Source organism: Ursus arctos, unplaced genomic scaffold (genome assembly GCF_023065955.2).
Source record: "Ursus arctos isolate Adak ecotype North America unplaced genomic scaffold, UrsArc2.0 scaffold_21, whole genome shotgun sequence".
Taxonomy (NCBI): Eukaryota; Metazoa; Chordata; class Mammalia; order Carnivora; family Ursidae; genus Ursus; species Ursus arctos.
The window spans coordinates 39,651,375-39,673,644 of record NW_026622886.1 but is presented as its reverse complement, the minus strand read 5'-3'; the positions used below and the strand labels follow the sequence as shown (position 1 = coordinate 39,673,644).

General features: G+C 41.1%; 1 protein-coding gene across 1 annotated transcript; it reads left to right on the top strand.

Moving 5' to 3' along the window:
- The first annotated feature begins 406 nt into the window (after positions 1-406).
- LOC113256192 (mitochondrial import inner membrane translocase subunit TIM14-like) lies at positions 407-21,213 on the top strand. Its single transcript, XM_057316350.1, is given in 6 exon segments — positions 407-551; positions 18,839-18,900; positions 20,617-20,821; positions 20,824-20,847; positions 20,850-20,881; positions 21,103-21,213. Coding segments are annotated over 6 exon segments (579 nt in total).
- Positions 21,214-22,270: the final 1,057 nt, after the last annotated feature.

Below are 22,270 nucleotides of genomic sequence, written 5' to 3'. Positions count from 1 at the left end.
GAAACTTGTACCATCAGCCTCTTGGTTCTCAGGTCTTTGGATTCAGGCTGGAACTGCACCATTGGCTCTCCTGGGTCTTCAGCTTGCCAACCACAATCTTGGGACTTCTTGGCCTCCATAACCACAGGAGCCAATTCCTTATAGTAAATCATATATATAATCTCCTATTTGTTCTGTTTCTCTCTGGAGAACCCAGACTAATACAGTACTTGTAATGAATGTGGGGGGTTTACATTTTCACAGTTCAATAGTGAGGAGGCACCAGACTTGTGAATTGAGTCCTGATTCTGACTCGTGTGTTTTCCACAGAGCCACGTAAGCCATCTGAATCTCTGTCCTCCGGTTGTAAAGTAGAGAAAAGGAAATGGGGCTTGATGTGGCTGCAGGAGAGGCCACAGTGGGGAAAATGGCGGGAGAGGAGAAGCCTGAGAAGCTGCAGCAAGCTAGAGCCACCAGAGTAATGGAGCGGAAAGTTGCCGTCACAGCACTGAGAAGCAATCCACTGAAGAAGAAGCTGCAGACCTCCCAACGTAGCCAACAAAGATGTCCAGGTTTGGATCTGCCATAGGTAGTCACACAACAAAGGAAGCTTAGCCATCAAACTTGGATCAAGGAAGCCTCAAGAAACTATTCCAACTCTTGCCCCAAAAACCCTGTCAGTAGAAGCAGCTTTTACTGAAGATGAGGATAGCAAACCAGAGGAAACGCCTCCAGAAGCAAGGAGGAGGATGAAGAATATTGGAAGGGATACACGAACATCAGCAGGACCAAACTCCTTCAGTAAAGGGAAGCATGGTTTTTCTGAAATCCAGAAGATATGGGAGCGAAATATAAAATCTCATCTTGGAAACGTCCATGACCAAGACAATTAAAAAATATGTTTTGAAAATGGGGTGTAGGGTGAGTGTAAAGTTAAAAGAAACTGTTTCCTTTTTTAAAGAATGGTAGAAGACTCTATCTGGAGCCGCCTTTTTTTTCTTTCCTTTAAGATTGAGTGGCTGGGGCACCTGGGTGCCTCAGTTGGTTAAGCATCTGACTTCAACTCAGGGCATGATCTCAGGGTCCAGAGATCAAGCCCTGCATCAGGCTCTTCGTTCAGTGGGGAGTCTGCTTGTCCCTCTGTCCCTCCCTTTCCCTCTGCCCCTCCCTCTCTCTCTCTGCCCCTCCCCCTGCTCATGCGCTCTCTCAAATAAATAAATAAATAAATAAATAAAATCTTAAAAAAAAAAGATGAGTGGTACACTAATAAATGAGAGTTTGAAATTAAAAAAGAAAAGAAAAAGAAAAATGAGATGGGATTAGACATATATGCCTTGCCCCTCACCAGGTTGGTATCAGGCTCCAAAGAGATAAAGGATATAAAGATATTTTACACATAAAAATTATTATTAAGATGTTTTCAGCTTTTCTGAGTGACTTTTAAAATATCACAGGAAGGCCACACATAAATGCCTTTGGCTTACGAAGCTAGCATCTTTAGGAGAGAACTTAGAAAGCTGGTAGATGGATACTTCACTGAGGAAGGATTTTGTAAAATAAAGCAGCTGTTCCTAATTAAGCGGCAAATACAGATCAGATTTGTGGGGCTAAAAAGTATTCTGGTAGCTTGCTTGTTCCATCTACTTTCCTTCAGCAGGAGCACCTGGAAGCCATTTAAGGCCTTAAAAGACAGAAAGAGAGAGAAGAGAGAGAGAGGAATTTAGAGCCTTTTGTGTATAGTAGACTTCCCTTGTCCTGGAGAGGAATACCCACAAACGCTTCGGACATTTGCCTAAGTGCATAGATAAGCTTTTAGAAAGGGCTGATGGGGGCGCCAGGGTGGCGCAGTCCTTAAGCGTCTGCCTTCGGTTCAGGGCATGGTCCTGGCGTTAAGGGATCGAGCCCCAAGTCAGGCTCCTCCGCTGGGAGCCTGCTTCTTCCTCTCCCACTCCCCCTGCTTGTGTTCCCTCTCTTGCTGGCTGTCTCTCTCTCTGTCAAATAAATAAACAAAATCTTTAAAAAAGAAGAGAGAAAGAAAGAAAGAAAGAAAGGAAGGAAGGAAGGAAGGAAGAAAGAAAGAAAGAAAGAAAGAAAGAAAGAAAGAAAGAAAGAAAAAGAAAGAGCTGATGGTAAGTCTTCTGCTAGGGTTTTCCTTGTTATTTTAAAGAGATAAGATATTTTTATAGCAATTGGTTTTCATTCTAGTTTATGACATTCTAAGGCACCTCCGAAATCTCTAAACCTACTACTTTTTATTTACTTTATGGTGAAAAAATAAGTAGAGGTCACAGAGCATTTTTAGCAAACAGGTAAGACTGAAGGGTCTCAAGGTCAAACAACTCATTTGTTTGATTCCAAGAATACTGAGGCTTTCAGCTCAATATTGACTGAATAACAGTGTGCAATGGAGTGCATACAAAACAGAAACAGCAAGCAATGGAAAGTACCAGACTGAAGTCAAGAGTTTTGGGAAGGACTGAGCTAAGATCTACGACATCTGTGGCTTAGAGAAGTAAAGAGTAAGTGAGGTTCCCTAACTGTCGGTAATCCAGACTCGGCAGGAGAGCAGTTATCTGTGCTCAGAAACTACCAAGTGAGTTCCCAGGAATCAAGTGGCAATAAAGAATGCCATCACCAGAGAAATGGGTGGTGGGTGAGGAATGTCTAGAGCAGTGATTCTCAAATCTGGCTGTACAATGAACCACCTGGGAAGATTTTTTTTTAAATCATGATATCAGTCTATCACCCCCTTAGACTCTAATTTAATTGAGAGTCCAAGCACTGTGTGTGTGTTTGCGTTGTTCTGTTTTAAAGTTTCTCAGTTAATTTTACTGTGTAGCCAGAATCAAGAACCACTGGCCAACGTTAGTAGCAACCCCTAAGAACCAACATGCTTAACCGTCACGGCTACAAGTGTTTAACTGCTGTAACTAGCGTCATCCCTTCTCTAAGCCAATCCCTTTTCCAGACAGTTACTCTAACTAAATAAGTTAATATACAGGTGCTGTTGACTTCACTCTGACCTAAATTAAGTACCATCCTTGCACCTGGGCAAGCAGAGCCCTGAAGCTGAGCCCCACACTTCCTCTTTCTTTGTAGCACCTTCCTCAAAACTTTATAGTCCCCATCCAGTGCATGGGACCCAAGGCTAGAGCAGGATTTGTGTGGATCTGAGTCCCCATTTCTATAATTTGGGGCACTTTCCAACACCATACCCCAAACAGACCCCCAAACAGAGGGGTTGGCCAGGTGCCCCAAAGAGCTCTGGTATCTGTACCTTTGGAATCACCGTGGAAGCCCATGAATAGTTCCAGTTCCAAGAGGACAGAGAATAACCATATGGCCCCACTGGCCAGCAGGCACCTTTTCCCTTGGAATCACGTGAAATTGGGCCACCGAGTGGCGCTGACACACTGATACCAAATGACTCAAATTGGGCCATACACAGAGGAGTGGTCTTGCCCAAGAGAATCTTAACTCATTCCCTTGAAATAAATCCTTGTATCTTCCTGAGTTCCCCTATAGTTTCTCCTTTCCCCAGCTTCCCCCAAAACAAATTCCTTCTGGTACCTCATTCTCTGCAGCGTCTGGATTTCTTGCCTCTAAATCCCAGTGTCCTCATGACGGAGGCACTAATATCAGCTGATGACTATCTTGAATACTAACTGTATACAAAGACCTTCCAGATATTGGTGAATTAAGTCCCATTGATTGTCTGTCTTGAGTCCTACATACCCAGGATTCTGGATTCAGCAGAAACAATTGGCTAATGATATTTCTATACTTCTCTCTCCCCTCCCATCCCTTTTACCTCCTTCTCCCATGTAAGCTGATGTCCCAAATTCAGTCTTGAACACATGTGTCCTGCCCTGGTTCCTGTGTTCAGATGTGCAGGCTTAACTGTGAATCTGCTTCTTCTGGTCCTGGCCTCCAGTCTATACAGATTGTCCCTACCAAAGACCATAATTATGACAGATGCTGTAAAATTCTTGCTAGAGCAGGAAAAAGCATCAGAATATGGACAGTTCTAGATTTTCCAAAGCAGGTAATAAAGGAAAAAATGAAATAACTTTTTTTTTTTGCTGAAATAACATATTTGCTGAAGTTATGGCCCAAGGTAGTGATGATAGCAGGTAACATTTTTTAGTCATTTACTCAAAAATAATTTCTGACACTAAAACAAAAACAAAAACAACAACCTTGGTATTTACTGAGTGCTTACCATATTCCAAGTACAACCCCATGGGTTGGGCATTTTATCATTATCCCTACTTTTCAGATGAGAAGCTAAAGCAAAGAGAGGCTAAATAATTTACCTGAGAATTCCTGAGAATTCCCATTACTGAATAGTCAGGAGTTTGTTATTTTTCTAATCTAAAAAATTCCAAACGGACAGTCAGTAGTAGAGCTGAAGTAGGAGACCCATCTGTCTAACACAGAGCCCTGTCTGTTACTTCCTGATGAGATTTACTTTAAAGATTTATTTATTTATTTGAGAGAGGGAGAGACGGGGCAGAAGGAGACAAAGTCTTAAGCAGGCTCCTCACTGAGTGTGGAGCCCAACGTCGGGCTCTATCTCACGACCCTGAGATCACAACCCTGAGATCATGACCCTGAGATCACGACCTGAGCCCAAACCAAGAGTCAAACACTTAACCGACTGCGCCAACCAGGCGCCCCCTGATCAGTTTTACTTTAAAAAGGCAACTTTTCTAATACTTACACCAAATAAACTGACTATTTGAAGGATGGTGTTTTTTCTACTTAAATATGCAAACCCATAGGGTCAGTGAAAATTCTCAATCAAGAAAGAGTCTAGAGATACATGCAGAAAAACTGAGAATGAATTGTGCATTTAACTAAGAAAATTTCTGATAAACGCTAGTTTTTTATTATTACACAGAGATTTTTAAATATATATTAATAATTTATTTTTATTTTAATATTAAATTCATTTGTGTGTCAGATGTTTTATTTTTCTGGCAACCGATGCCCACTTAAGATGAGGCTCCCAACTACCGTCCTGGCAGGCTTACTTCTGACGAAGAAATTCAAGAATGATATTGAAGCATATTCCCATCTTCCTTCTTCCCTTACACCTACTCCCCCATATTATCCTCCCACTTGAACTTGGAATTAATCAAAATGTATTTAAATTCTAAGATCAAGTAGCAATGGAAAATGTGACTTATTTTTCCAAGTCCGAAAGCCTGACGTTTATCTTTCTACCCGCGGTAGCACATCCGGCCTAAGGCAGACTCCCTCCATCATTTATTTATGTGATTTAAGGATTCCTGAGAATTCCCATTACTGAATAGTCAGGAGTTTATTATTTTTCCAATCTAAAAAATTCCATAGTGGAACATTTAAACAGACTGAGAGAAGAGTTTCACTAAAGAATACTCTGTGGTAGATTTTAGATAATATCATTTGTCTAGTAACATGAATCAGCACAAGAATCACTTTGGACATAATACAGAGAACAAAAAATGAGCTATTTTCTTGATACAAGAACACGGTAGCAACAGGACCATAATCTTCCTATGGTGGTACCTAATGGTTGAGCAAAATATCTAAATAGGTAGGTTAATTATTTCTGAATGAATATGTAATGTTATTATATTATTTTATTATGATGTTTAATAGTATGTTATTTTATTATTTTTGATGTAAATGTAAATTGATTAGTTGATGTTTCAAGAAATCTGGTGGATGTCTTTTTGAAGTAATTTAGATGGACGTATCATTTGAGAAGGATGATTTTATACACTTCTGGGCTCTGGCCAACATTGATAGGCTGACAACAATTGAAATACTACTATGATGTGATTGCTAGCAAGACTTTTCTTGCGCTGAAGGCAAATGCACTCTATGTCTCTTACTGCCCTCTATCGGCTGGAGCAAGACGTGCCTACTTGGGTGGATTTGTTGATTCAGGGGCCTAAGATGTGTTTCTGGTAATGTACGTGCAAGGCACTTCAGGTTACCTTCCAGAAAGGTTTGGTCTTAAGATTTGACACTAAGATTAACTGGCACCTACCATAGAGCGTGGTGGTGTGTGAAAACCGTGGAAACATTTCTAGGGGTGAATCCACAGCAACACCTGCAGATGCGTTGTTTCCTTCCATCAACTCTGATTCTTGCAAATAAGGAGTAGAAGCTAAACTCCACACAAATCTGAGTTCAGAGTTTGGGTTTGTCCCACATCACCATGCTGCTTCACCTTCGTGTAATTAAAGCAGGTGTGAGGTCCTCCTACCACCGCATAATTTCTTCTGCCTACAGCTCCTTCACCTTCCTAGGTCAGAGAAACAACTTTGGGAACTACTCATCTTTCATAGTGGGATACCATAAATACTTTCAACACTGGTAAAACTACAAGTAGGAGATTATATAGATTGTCAAATCAGAAAAATAAGGGGAGTAATAGTTAAAAATGGTTATCTAAGGCTGGAAATGGGGCGAGAAGGGAGATAAGAGTCTTTTACTTTGATTTTAGACTCTCTTATACTGTTTAATTTTTGTACCTGTGTATGTATCAATTTTATAATTACCTTTCTAAACTTTTAAGTCTTTCATAATTAGTGTAGTTCAGAGACACCGAAGAACAATTTCTGTGCCTAGGGAATGGTAAGGTGTTGTGGTTGGTATGTTAGTAGGGTAAGCTAGCTGCTATAATAAATTAATCCCCAAATGTATAATGGCCCAAACACCATAGAAGCTTCTTCTCTCTCTCAGAGCAAGGCAGTTCCAGGTGGGTGAGGTGGGGCTGGAGGAATGGGAGAAGGAGTAGGGAGAGATGGTGCGTTGCACACAGTCATTTAGGGACCCAGAAGGCAGAGGCTCTTTTATCTTCAACATATGGTTTTGAAGGTCGCCTGAGAATCGACATCAAGCCAACAGAAGGGAAAAGAACATGGAAAAGTATGCATGGGAGGATATTTATGGCCGGGCCTGGCAGTGGTACACATTACTTCTGCTCACATTCCATTGGTTGGAACTCAGTCAGTTGGCCACACCTAACTGCAAGGGAGGCTGGGAAATATGGGCCAGCAGAATGCCCAGGAAGAAAAGAATGTGGATTTTTGGGTGATGGATGGCAGTTCTGTCACAAAAGATAACCATATTTACTTCTAGGGTTCCTGCTTCTGGGGACCCACAGCCAAGTCTAATGATACTTGGATAAAAGCCTCCCCCCAAGGAGAGGATGTTGAAGATGGTCTGGGCACATCTCCTTAGCCCACCTCCGATTTCTGCTGAAGTTGAACAGTTATGCTCACTGCCAGTGTCCCACATTGAGTGTCCTATAATTCTCAGCTCTTCTGCCTCTGGGGTTTTTCTGAAGCCAGAAGAGTTCCTTTCTCCCTTGTGCAGAACAGCCCGAAAGTATAGGGGAATTAACATCCTGGGGACAAACCTCAATCAATGACGGACAGAGTAGGTGGATTCTAAGGCACATACTACATGGATTTTCAGAAAGTTTCCCCTGCAGTTGAGCTCCTGTCACTTGGTGGTAACCAGCCCAATAATGAGCCACTTCCTGCCTTTTTCCTCCTGTCCTGTGGCACTCTCTGCTTGCTCCTCATTCCTGCTTCCTCAAGTCACCATCCAAATAAATTAACCGAACTCAAGTCCTGGTCCAAGGCTTCTGCTTTTGGGGAAGAACAACCCAAATTAAGACCGAAGAGTTAAATGCTTCTCCTGGCTTCTCAAGAAAGGGAACTCTAGGAATTTAAGAACCCACCCTGAGGAAGGACTGGGAAAGGATTTGTTCTCTATTTTAGAGTCCTAGGCTAGAATCTGTAGAAGGCATTGCTGGCACAGCTTGGAAGTGTACATGACAGATACGTGGCTCCCCCCAAACACTTGGAAACATTCTCTCACAGAGGGAATTATACACTTGACAGAATAAGGCCCCCTTTGGGACTGCAAGAGCCATAGTCTAGGTGATTTGTTTGCAAGAAACAGAAACTCTTTCAAGGTGGCTTAAGGAAAGAGTTTCATTATGAGAATTCAAGGAACTTCCAAGGAACTCAGTGTGGGAAATACAGTTAGGCCTATAGTAACCAGAAATCATTGAGCAGCTATTCTCTGTCTTTCTCTGTCTTTCTGGGACAGTGTGTTCTCTCGACTCTGTTGTATGTCCACTTCACTCTCTGAAGTTTGGCTTCTGGGCAAGGCTTTTAGTTTCTACTCCTCCATAGCATCATATTTCTTTTTTTTAAAAAAAGATTTATTTATTTATTTGAGAGAAAGAGCGCACGCGCACAGTGTGCAAGAGCAGGGGGAGGGGCAGAGGGAGAGGAAGCGGGAGAGAGAAGCAGACTCCCCACAGAGCACAGAGGCTGACTCAGGGCTCAGTCCCACAACCCTGAGATATAACCTGAGCCAAAACCAAGAGTCAGATGCTCAACCAACTGAGCCACCCAGGTGCCCCCATAGCATCTTATTCCATGTGGCTTTGCATCAAAAAATGCACCAGCCATAGCTCTAGCACTGCATAACCATAATCGAGCACTGCATAACCATAATTATTTATGGTCATAACCTCTGCAGCTGGGGCTTGGTGTACGGGAGGGTTGGAGAGATGGAATTCAAACTAGAAAAAAAAGTTGGCCGTGGCAGGGAAGTTAAGATGGATATAGTTTTGAGGTGGAAACTTTGGAGCAGAGTGACCTCAGCAGAAGGGATCTATTTGCTTCATTAAAAGCCAAACCGAGTTGGAAAGTAAGCTAGAGAAGTTGTGAGTGTAAGTGTCTAAGGTGGAAGGCAATATTAAGGCTAGAGCTGGATAGTGAAAGGAACCAAGGTGAGTTAATAGCACAAGTGTTAGAGAGCTGTGGGACCATGCCAGGAAATGTGTGTATCTACAGCTACAAGTGATAGTATGCCCAAGTATGGCTTGAACAATAAGAATATTTAATTATGTCACATTAGAAACCTGGAGATGGACTGTTCCAGAACTGGATAATAAAGGAGCTGGAAGGTGTCAGGGCTCTGGGTTGGCTTTTCTGTCATTCTCTGGGTATTACTCTAAGACTGCCTTAATATCAAATATGACATGCTCCCACGTGCAAGGCAGAGTTTTTCTTTGAAAGTCTCCCTTTTATCAAGAAGTAACACCTTTACCAGATGTCTACACCATGTCTCTTCAGGTACCATTGCCTAGAATGGGGTCATGTACCTATTCTCTTATCAGTTACTTGCAAAGGAAAGTTTCACAACAGCAGGGACTTTACCTGTTTTATTCATTGTTGCATCTCAGAACTGAGAATATGTTTGGTACATAGTAAGGACTCAATAAATACTTATTGAATGAATGGATCACCATGACTGGCTTGGATCAATCTGCAATTCATCTCCTGGGGCCGGGGCCATAGCACATCTTCCCTGAGCATATTCTGTCCCGTAACTATTTTGGCTTGGACCCCTGTTTCACACCATGCACAAAAATTACTCTAAGATGGATCGTCCAACTAAATGAAAAGGTAAAGCAGTAAAACTTCTAGAAGAAAACGTAGAAAAATATGTTAATAATGACAATGATCTTTTGATCAACTTGACTAAGCTATAGTCCCCACTCATTCAATCAGACACTAATCTAGATATTGGCATTTTATAGATGTGATTTAAGTTCAAAATCAGTTGACTTTAAGTAAGAGAGATATCCTAGATAATGTGAATGAGCCTGATTCAATCAGTGGAAGGCCTTAACCAGGACTCGAAAAGCACGATTATAAAAGAAAAAACTTGAAAAATCGTACTTCATTAAAAAATAAAAAGACAAGTCACACACTGGGAGAAGATATTCAAAACACATATTTCTGACAAAAGACTTACGTTCAGAATATGTAAATAACTCCTACAAACCAATAAGAAAAGAGGGGTGCCTGCGTGGCTCCGTCGGTTAAGCATCCAACTCTTGATTTTGGCTCAGGTCATGATCTCAGGGATGTGAGATGGAGCCCTGTGTTGGGGTCTGCGCAGGGCATGGAGCCTGCTTAAGATTCTCTCTTTTCCTCTGCTCCTCCTCCCCCCCAAAAAAAAGAAAGAAAAAAGAAAAAAAATGAACAACCTAATCAAAAGTGGACATACAACTCGAACAGGTATTTCACAAAATTAGATAAGCAAACATCCAATATGCATATGAAAAAGTGCTCGGCAACATTACTTGCTAGGAAAATGTAAATTTAAAACCATAATGAAATACTACCAGACACCAACCAGAATGACTGGATTAAGAGAACTTACAGTGCCAAATGATGGCAAATACGTGGAAGAACTGAGATTCTTTACATTGCTGATGGGAGCGTAAAATGTTATAACTACTTCCTAAGCCAACTTGACAGTTTCTGCTAAAGCTAAACACTGCCAACCCTATGATAGCAATTCCAGTTCTAGGAATTTACTCAAGAGAAATGAGTACTTATGCCCACAGAACATGCATAAGAATGCCCATCACAGCTTTATTTGTATTAGCCAAAGTGGAAACAACTCAATGCCAATCAACAGAAGAATAAATAAGTCGTGGTATATGCATGAAATAAAATACCACACAGCGATTTAAAAAAGAGAACAGACTACTGGTACATGCAACAACATGAAGAATCTCATAAATATTAAACTGAGTGAAAGAAGCCAAATTTAAGAGAATGCATACTTGTATGTTTCCACTTTTACAAAGTTTAAAAACAGTCAAAACTAGTCAATAATGATAGAACTGAGAATAATGATTACCTCCCCATGGTTTGGGGTACAAACTGGGAAGAAGTAAGAAGGAATCTTTTGAGGTCCTGGGAATTTTCTACATCTTGATCTGTGTGATGGTGACACAAGTGGACATGTGTACAATAATTCATTGAGCTATGCACTTAGGATTGGTGCTTTTGGTGTATACATATTGTCCCTCCATAAAAGTTACAAAAAAAAAAAAAAAGGAAAAGAAAAACCCACTGGGAGTTCTATTCCCAAATTCCCAAGGAACCATTGGGTAAGCAATGAGTACACCCACTCTAGGCGGTCTAAGAACAGAGGTTCCCGCTCGTCCTACAATACCTCAAGTACATTCCCCACTGAGTCGCCAAAAAAGGGGGGTTTTGGGAGCACTCTCTTAGGACATCTATCTGGGAGGCTGGTGGAGTTAGAGTTCTGGGAGCCCAGAATTCTAGTTAATATTCCTCTGATCGTTACTCGGATTGGTGCAGTGGTTTGTAAAAGGAACGCAGAAGGACCAGATAGGATTTCTTCAAATTTAAACCAGTGCCTAAAATTCAATTTCACGAACATTGGAGGAGGCCTGGGTTGTTACTGTCAGAACCAGTAAAGACGATAGATCTGGAGACATAATTATTTATGGTCAGCACAAATACACACAAATCTCAGCTGATAACTGGGAGGCCTCCCTTTCTTCCTGCCAGTCTCATCCTAAGACTACATTGAAATTTATAGTTTCTAGGGTTGCTACCCAGGAACATCTCCTCATGTATTCCATTTGGCTAGAAGGCTTAATTTAAATAAAGCAGCAGGTAAAGACTTTCTGCTATCAAAATTATGCAAAGCCTGTTCTAAATTACTTCCTCCAAAATATAGAGCCATCTGTTTGTTCAACATTCCATTTAAACTTAATGCCTATTTCTTCCTTAAAATCTGTCAGACTGAGGATTTCTGGATTGATACTTTACACAAGATTCAATAGAGTTACAAGCACAAATACTCTACTATTACTTAACAGAAAAAAATCATCAAAAATAATAGGTGAGGGGTGCCTGGGTGGCTCAGTGATTAAGCATCTGCCTTCAGCTCAGGTCATGATCCCAGGGTGCTGGGATTGAGCCCCATGTCAGGCTCCCTGCTCAGCGGGAGGCCTGCTTCTCCCTCTCCCACTCTCCCTGTTTGTGTTCCGTCTCTCGCTGTCTCTCTCTCTGTGTCAAATTAATATATAATATCTGTAAAAAAAAAAAAGTGAAAGGGATTAAGAGTACACTCATTGTGATGAGCACTGAGTAATGTATAGAACTGTCGAATCATTATATTGTACATCTGAAGCTAATATAACACTGTATGTTAATTATACTCGAATAAAAAGTATATATATAATAGATTATTAGTGACCTCAGGTTCTTGAAATTAAATGGCTATGACGTTAAAACTTAAATAAATGAATTACAGAGTTGGTTTTTCCTGTTTGGTTTTAACTTACCTCTTCTCTGCCTTTACTCCTTTACTCTAGGCAAAGCTTCCTGAACACAGTATTTAATTCCTAGTTATTGGTTCTTATACAAAAGGTGCATTTTAACATCTTAGCAAGAGTCAGTATCTGTGTTCAGATAGATCTAGTTCCTGGAAAACCAAAGAACTATATTGAAGGACTAAAGCAGGACTATATTCTCCCCCCTTCCCACACTTTCCTTTTAACTGCTCTTTGAATGATAGAAAACTATTGGGTGGTCCGGCTGCATTCCCTCCGTACTGGAGACATGAACTAGGAATGGCTTTCATGTGCAAAACTGGGCTTGCCATGGGAGCGTCATGCAGTTTTTTTCTATGTCAGTGGTGAGTGATTGGAAAAAGCTTATTTGAAAATTTTCCATGCTAAAAAAAAAAAAGCAAAAAACAAAAAACTTGAAAGACTTCCCTTTATTCACTTATTGAAGGCTCAGAATGGGGTCCTTAAGAAAAATCCTGTCTTGGTTATAGGTACTCCCTTGGTGGACTTTTGAAAGGAGGAGGGTGTGGCAGACTGTATCTTACAAAAATGGCTGCAACAATATTTCTGGCCCCACATGCTCTTCCAAACACTGCCACTTCCCCATCAATGTCTCCTGGAGTCTATTTCTCCCTCCTCTTGAAACTGGGCAGATTTTTGTGCACGCCTCAATGAATAGAATGTTGTAGAAATGACAGTGCATGACTGACCTCCAAGGCTAGGTCCAAAAAAGATAATATGACTTCCATCTGGTTCTCTCTCTCTCTCTCTCCCTCTTCCTGAGCCCCTGTGTAGGAAGTCCAGCTATCCTGAACCCATGCTGTGGGGAAAACATGTGCAGAGACCACATAGAGTTGCTCAAGGAGCCCCTTGTTCCAGCCCCCAGCTGATCAAGTCTTCTTAATGTGGTGCCACATGTATGACTGAGCAGGCTTCAGATGATCCCAGCCCCAGCCACTGTCTATAACTGCATGAGAAAAGCTGAGCAAGAACTGACTAGTTGAGCCCAGTAAACCCTTATAACCATGAAAGATAATAATAATGGCCATTGTTGTTTTAAGCCACTAAGTTTGAAGATAGTTTGCTAGGCAGCAATAGATAACTGGAACAGAGGGTAGCTAGCCATCCATCCTGAAGGTTTTGGTTAGATGCCTCCATTTTTATAAAACGTTGTAAAAAAAAAAATCTCATCTGAGGATGATAGTATGTGTTGCTACTTTAAATGAATGAATAGAGCAAGGACCTTTCAGGCCTTGAGAGAAGATAGAAACTCCAAAGATCTGAGCCCGACCCTTATGAAATGTCTGGTCCAGGGAAGAGATCTCAATGGGGAAGTGTTGAAGGACTTGCAATCCTCTGGCTTTCCTAGATTTTTTTTTTTTTTAATTTAGCTAAAATTTTAGAAGGTTTCAGTCTTAAACCATATCTCCTTGGTCTCCTATAAAATTACTTCTGTGAGTTGCACTATAGGACAAGCCTCAGGTTTTCATGCTATAAGACACAACTTTAAAAAAAGCCAATAGGATTTGCTGTAAGAATATCATTGAGGGGCGCCTGGGTGGCTCAGTCAGTTGGGCATCTGCCTTCGGCTTGGTCATGATCTTGGGGTCCTGGGATGGAGCCTCATGTCAGGCCCCCTACTCAGTGGGGAGTCTATTTCTCCCTCTGCCCCTCCCCCTGCTCATGCACTCTGTCTCTCTCTCTCTCTCAAATAAATAAATAAAATCTTAAAAAAAAAAAAAGAATATCATTGAGGACACCGTTTACTACATCACTCAATGTCCCAGATATAAAGCTTCACACCAGAAATTTATTTTAGAACTAAGTTCCAGAAAAAGCTTGAGAAACTAGAATGTTTTGCCATTGTAGTCAAGAGAATCATTTCTGGCCTTCATTTTTTTCAGCAGAAAACTCAGACCTGAATCTGTGGCTCAGATAATTATGTGGAGCCCTATTGCTTGCATAACTCATTCTACTCCACTGACTCGTCTTTGCCTGATGCATGTTTCTAATGATCCTAGCTTTATTTATTATTTATATTTTCTCTTTGATAGTATGTATTCTTGGAAGCTTTTTCAAATCCTTTGTGGAACAAGACATAATAGAAATAAAGTGAGAAGTAAATGAATATATAAGTAAATTACCCTCCTGAGACATCACCAAATTATAAACCTCCCACAGGTCTGGCTTAATGATTCACGTATTTACTTCACAAATATGGATTAAGCATCGACTATTAGCCAGGCATTGTATTAGGGAGGGTCAGAGGTGAAAAGATTTTTAATTTTTTAGAAGATTTATTTATTTATTTGAAAGAGAGAGAGAGAGAGAAAGAGGGAACGGCAGGGAGAGGGAGGGGCAGAGGGAAAGCACGGAGCCTGACTCAGGGCTCAATCCCAAGATCCTGAGATTATGACCTGAGCCAAAACCGAGAGTTAGTCACTTAACGAAATATGCCACTCAGGTGCCCCGAAAAGATTTTTAAAAAAACCATAGTCCTTGCCCTCAGGGAAGCAAAATGCCTAAGGCATTCAGAAATTTGGGGCCCAGTAGCAGCAGGCAGCAATTTCAAATAGTGACCTCTTTGAGGTTCCATTAGTCATCATAAGGCCAGAGCTCCTAAGCATTTTGGTAAATAAGTCCAGGGGGCTGGGTGGGGTGGGGAAGGGAGGGCTTTGGGAGGGTAGATAATAATTGCATACTCACCTTTAGGTTCCTGGCCAGGAACTTCAAGACACTACCATCTCAAAAACTCCTTCCGGTTTTGGAGAAATGGTTGGCCACGTTTGCCCCTCAGACCCCAATCACCACTTCTACACTAACCGATTCATTTCTCCCCTGTGAGACCAACACTTGTAACTCTGGTTTGTGACTCGACCGCTGATTCTCTGCCACCTACTCAGGTCATCTATCTTAGTTTGTACCAGTTGGGTAAACTTTTCCACCTGTCTCTCAGGACACACCAAGTTCCTCCAACTCTGCAAATTCTTGGCTTCTCCTGCCAAGGATGGCAATAAATCTGATCTGCCTTGTCAACCTTAAACCTTCACTTTCTGACCCCTCATTATTTCTGACAGCACTACGTGAATGCTTCATTTTGGTCTCTGTCCTTTCTTGCCAGCAGGGGGCTCTGTACTCTTGTGTCCGGGAGTCTTCCCACCCCTTGGGATATTTTGCGATCTTTCTCTAAGAGAGCCACCACCCCTCCCAATCCCAACGGTGGCAAATGCGGTTACTAATCCTATTACCCTAGAATCTAGATTCCAAAGAAGATGCTTGATTTGCTAATGCAAATATTTATAAATATTTTATAATTAAACAATAAATCCCTTCTGGCTTCATGAAGCTCCCAGTTCTGGGTACTTAACAATGAAAATAAGCCTGTTTTTCTACAGGCCCTTCTCTATGGAGTTTGAACAAGCTGTAGTACACTGAGCTAAATTTAAATAGGTTAAAATTTGCTTTTTTGAAATATTCATATGCTGTCTTCCATTTATCTAATAACAGATATGTGACCTCAGCTAATTTCCCAGGCAAATTGCTTGTCAAAAAGTGTGAGTGTGGGGCGCCTGGGTGACTTAGTCGGTTAAGCATCTCCTTCGGCTCAGGTCATGATCCCGGGATCCTGGGATCAAGCCCTGCATAGGCTCCCTGATCAGCGGAGAGTCTACTTCTCCCTCTCCCTCTGCTGCTCCCCTTGCTTGTACTCTCTCTCTCTAATCAATTAATTAATTTTTTAAAAAGTGTGAGTGCTCTTCCTAGCAAAGAATCTTCATGACTGCCACTTTTTTCTCAGTGGAATGGAAAATGGAAAAAAGATTCCCCTTCCACATATAAAAAAATCACTTAGGGGTGACTTAAGTAACTGTCTACATCATCGGCCACTGAGCACTCTTTGTGTAATGATTACTTGAAGAGTCAGCTGCAGAATGAAATCACAGTTAGGCGATGATGGCCCCATGACTTCAACACGGAACCTGAAGATTGAAGTCATCCCTCATCAATATGGTACATTTCATCTTGCCCTAGGCCACCATTAACACCATCTATCTTCCCTCCCTCTAAAATTTTGTCAAAGAAATATCTACCTTTAAGAATCATTCACACCAGTTTGGCCGCTGTTTTGAAGGATATGTTTTGAAAAGACATTATTTTACATCCTCCTGTCTATCTGGTTGTGTGTATAAAGTCTTAGAGCAAGACCTCCATGTTGTGCTTCTGCAGAGAATAACTAGGTCTATCTCATAATCAAAGCATATTTTATCCACAACTCACTGCATTTCTTCACCCAGAACACATTCCTTCACAGATGGTTCCACTTTTGCTATTTACCCACACCTTTAAGCACCACGATCACCCCCACCCCACCTCACCACCACACACTCCCCCCACCACCCTCCACCCCATGGCCAACTGGCCAGTACCTGTAGAAGCTGTGAGAGAAGCTTGCAGAAAATCTACCTATCTGCCAAAAGCAACATTTTACTGCTAGTGAACACCAAAGAAATATATTAAGGGGAGGACAGCATCCAGTTACTTTTCTTAGGCAAATACGTCACCTGCTCAGCTAAAACTGAGATGACCAGCACTGGGCTTCCTCCATGTCTTGAAAAACATTGGACACACGGCCGATTCTTATCAGTCAGAATGCTTTGTATTGCAAGTGATGGAAAATGATTTAAACGATTTTAATGATTTGAACAACAAAGGCAAATTAGCTCATAACTCATGTAACTCAGAGGTCCAGAGTGAGGCTGGCTTGAAGAGGCTTGAAACTGCAATGCAAACCATGTCACTAAGGACTGGGTTTCTCTCCATGTCTCCACTCAGTGTTCGCTTCATTCTCTGTCTCTACATCAGGGCCCTAAGGTAGTTCTAGAATCCTCTCATGATAACGAAATGACTGCAACACTTCCAGCACATTCCATCACACTACGCCTTCCAGGCAGATGTAAATAGTTCCTGAAGAATGAGAAGGCTTTCCTAGAAGTCCCAGCAAACATTCCTTGGGTCTCATCAGCTGTGACTAAAATACGTGACGAAACCTGAACAAACAACGTATCTAGAAAATGAGATGAGAGCTGAGGAAAGAAAATAAGATGAGGACTGGATTTGGGGGTAATGGAAACAATGTCCATGAAAGCTTTCTACACATACACATTTACCTTGTCTTCTGTAACTCCCCATACTACTTCACACCAGTGAAAGAAAACTTTGCTCATCTTAAACTGATGCAATTTTTCTGTTTTCAACTCAGGTGACCACTCTCCCTAGGATATCTCATCCGCTGCCAAGGCCTTAAATATCTTCCACATGAGAGTTGTCTCTCAAAGCAGTACCTTTGGGCCAGGAACTTTCTCCTGAATGTTAAAGAGAGATGTTCAACTCAACTGGATATCTACATATGTTTTGCTCAAAATCATTTCAAACTCTTATTTTTTAAAAAAGAATCCTTATCTTTTAGAGATACATACTGAAATAGTTACAGAAGAGATGATCTGACATTTGGGATTTGCTTCCAGGTCATCCAGGGGAGACAGGAGGAAACTCGGGTTGAGCTGAAATAAGAGGAAACAGTAGTTTTGAAGCCAAAGGTGAGTATGCGTGAAATTATTGTACTATTCTTTCTGCTTTTGTGTGTGTGACACTATTCATAAGACACTTTCTAGAGGTACCTCAAATTCAACCTGTTTCTGAACGTTAAGATATTGATTCAGTCACACAAATAGAGATTGAAAATAGTACTGGCTCTACAGGAGAAAGGATATTTCTCTTTCATGTAGAAGTCTGGTATATCATTCCACAGTGTCTGGGGTCCAAGCTCCTTCCATCTCATTGCTCCATTATCCATCTGCACGGTGTTGTTTTGGTTTCCATGGTTCCATGTGGCTCAATGTCATCACATTTTGAGCAGCAAAAAGGGAAAGAGGGGCGCCTGGGTAGCACAGTCGTTAAGCGTCTGCCTTCGGCTCAGGGCGTGATCCCGGTGTTCTGGATCGAGTCCCACATCGGGCTCCTCCACTGGGAGCCTGCTTCTTCCTCTCCCACTCCCCTGCTGTGTTCCCTCTCTCACTGGCTGTCTCTCTGTCACATGAATAAATAAAATCTTCAAGAAAAAAAAAAAGAGAACGAGAAAGAGAGTATGCCACTCCTTTAAGAGTGCAACCCAGATGGGGCACCTTGGTGGCTCAGTCAGTTAAGCCTCCGACTCTTGGTTTTGGCTCAGGTCATGATCTTAGGGCCATGAGATGGACCCCCTCCTTGGTCAGGCTCCGTGCTCAGCGGGGAGTCGCTTCTCTCCCTCTCACTCTGCCCCTCCTCATGCATATGCGCTCGCTCTCTCTCATAAATAAATAAATAAACAAACAAATCTTAAAAAAAAAAAAAAAAGGAGTGCAACCCAGAAGTCACAAACATTACTCCCACTCAGATCCCATTGCCCAGGACTTAATCATATGAATAATTGAGCTGCAAGCAAGGCTGGGAAATATATTGTCTTTCTGGGTAGCCATGTGCCAAGCTAAAGACTTCTAATACTAAGAAAGAAGAAACAAGATATTGAGGGGCAACTAACAGCTTCTGGCCCATTTTTCCCACTGAGTCATCCAAATATCCATGTGCACCCTTCCTCCCATGCATTTATTTCCTCTTCAGGGAAAGAAACCACCAAAGTCCCATCCAGCTTCTGCAACTGGCTCAAAGTTCACAATCTCTGGGTAATTTTCAGTCCTATTTATAATGTCCATATATAATTCATCATGGTCTGGTAGCCTATAAACTAGAAGACAAGAGATCCGCCCTCCAATCTTCCTGTTATAAATTGTAGAGTAGGAATAGGGTAGCCAATATACACATATACTTTAAATCTGTCTGAAAGAAGGAAGACTGGGAAGAAAACAATAGCCTCTAGTTCATAGCAATCATCAAATCCCACAGAGCAATAATTGCAAAGACTTCCTGCCCTGGTAGTGGAGTTAAGTTCCAAGGTTATCCCATCTGGCAGTTGGTATTCTTGTTGCCTGGGGGGGGAGGGGCAGTGGAGACCTCTCTCCTGAATCCTTGTCCCTTCCTCTCCTTAACCCCAGTTTTTGTCCTATGGGAGTTTTGTCTTGTCCATTTGTCTCCACAGCCACATCTGAAGTAGGCTTTGCAAAACGTGCCCTATTTAGGGCTGCTTAGTTTTCAAAAGGGACTTCTGTGTACAGGCATGGAGGCCTTTGTGCAGTAATCAAACAGCCCATGGTTTCTTCTAGACATTTGTTTTAGTCTGAAGACTGATCTTTTATGGAAAAGTCATGGAAATAGACTCTTTCTTAAAGCCTCCAGAAAAGAACCCTGCCCTGCCAACACCCTGATTTTAGGCCAGGCAGACCCATTTCAGACTTCAGACTTCCAAAACTAGAAGATAATAAATTTGTGCTTTTTAAGCCACTAGGTTTGTGGTCATCTGTTATAGCAGCCGTAGGAACTAATACACGAGCCTTCTACCTGTTAACATAGGGAAGCTGTGATTCTGCTGAACTTAAAGAAGGATATGAGCTGGAGGGGCAAGGATATGAGCTGGAGGGGCATGTTGGTGATACCTGACACTTGGTATCCTAACTCTCTGAACACACCCTCTTGGGCCATATGGAGGTATATGCATAAAGCCAGCAGTAACAGTTTCCAACCAGGTATACAGACAGGCCCAGACTGCAGACTCTTCATCAGATCTGTCTTTTTTCTCCACTCTTCTGTCCCTGGCTTTTCAATTCCTGGCACAATTCTCTGACTTCTAATATCTGTCTCTGACCCTCACCTTCAGTCTGAAGATCCAGAATTCTCTTCTGCAGCTCTCTCAGCTCAGCAATCCATATACGTCTGTGTTTGGCATGCTCCCTTGATTCCTATGACATTTACAATTTCAGGCAACCGACCTCCCCCACCAGCCCAGCTGGTCCTTATGACTTAGGTAAGCAGGGATTCAGGGAAGAACAATGTTCTGGGTTAGGGATTAGGGTATCATGTTATAAAAGACTTTGTATCAAACAAATCACAAATTTGACCCATTAAATATTTTTAAAAAAATAAACAACTAGGAAAGCCTGTAACACCTAGAAATTGTAATAAGCTGCTCAAGTCTCATAAAAGAGAAATAAATGTCCTATCTGCATAGATTTCCTAAGAAGACCAACTATACCATGAAGAATATAACGAGCACATTAAATTCAACATTATTAAATCATACATTTGACTTACCCAGGGCAAATATGCTAATTATATACGCATTAATAACTAATTAGACATTCAATTAATGCCTTGCTGATGACTTCCTTGTATTTATAATAACTTTGATGGAAAATCTAGGGGATCTAAATGTTATTAAAAATTAATCTGGAGAGGCATGGAATTGGTGGCCGTGGCCTTTGGGCTGGGACGAACTGCGCTCTCAGTGGAGACCAGGGAGCCAAGCCAGAGCCGTGGCCAGTACAATGGGAGCAGCTGGACTGATCACTGCTGCCACAGGCTTTGCAAACCATTATATTTTGCAAGGCATGAAACATCTGGAGCCTCAAGTAAAACACATTTTTCGAAGTCTACCAAAATCTGTCTTTAGTGGTGGCTATTACAAAGGTGGGTCTGAACCCAAAATGATGAAACAGAAGCAGCATTAATAGTAGGCATAAACCTTATGCCAATAAAGGGGAAATAAGAGATGCTCTTCAACGACTTATGCTTTTATTTTATTTTTTTTTTAAAGATTTTATTTATTTATTCGACAGAGATAGAGACAGCCAGCGAGAGAGGGAACACAAGCAGGGGGAGTGGGAGAGGAAAAAGCAGGCTCCTAGCGGAGGAGCCTGATGTGGGGCTCGATCCCACAACGCCGGGATCACGCCCTGAGCCAAAGGCAGACGCTTAACCACTGTGCCACCCAGGCACCCCAATGACTTATGCTTTTAAATCACCTAGATAGGGTTGGATCTCCTTATCTAGCAGTCAAAATCAATGAAGCTAAAGATTTCCTAGACGGTCAGGCTAAAAAGTGAAGTAATTGTGTGGTGAATTTTAAATTCTTGTTAGTTTATGTATATAAGTGCCAGCTTTTGTAATAAAATGCCTCAAAGCTACACGCTTTAAAAAATTATTCTGAAATATGATTATTGTTGAAGCATCTCTGAGCGAAACTTAATATCATGAACAACTTAAATATTCAACAAGAGAACAATAGCTAAGCTAGTTATGTACAGCCACAAAATATCATTTGATCATTCAAATTTATCTTTAGAAAAATATCTTAGTAATATGAGAAATTGCTTATTTTATAGTAAATGAATAAAGCAAGACGGGAAATGATACACAGTACCACTTCGACTTTGTAAAAATATGCATTGAGAAATAGGGTAAAGTCACACAAAGATATCATATACCCATTAGAGTGATACAAAAGGATATTTGTTGATATAAAAAGACATTTACATTAAATCCTTGGGTGAAAAGGGGGCGCACATCATGACGCCATTTTTTAAAACAAGTGTGTATTTCTACATGCACATCAAAATACCTGGAAAGATATACATGAAATGGTAATAGGATTGTCTCTAGTTATAATGCTAATTTTTACTTTCCCCTTTCTATTTTCAGCATTGTCTACATTCTTCTATAATTATCATACATCAGTTCCCTACAGCATATAAAAAAATACACAGTTACTTCCAGTTAGGGAAAGAAGCAAAGGAAAATACTCAAAGAAAATACCCAATATGTTAATAGTCGTTGCCTCTACACAGTGACTTTTCTTTTACCTTTTTCTATTTTATTCATTCCAACATTACTTTAAAGAAGATATATCACTAGGTACGAATTTCCAGTTACAAGTAAGGACTAAAGACGTAATGTACACGATGACTGTAGTTAACACTGCTGCATGGTATATTTGAATGCTGTTAAGAGAGTAGATCCTAAGAGTTTTTATCACAAGAAACAAATACTTCTTTTCTTTTTTTAGTATTAAATGAGATGGTGGATGCTACCTAAATTTATTGCGGTAATTATTTCACAATATATGTAAGTCTAAGTATGATGCTGTACACCTTAAACTTATAC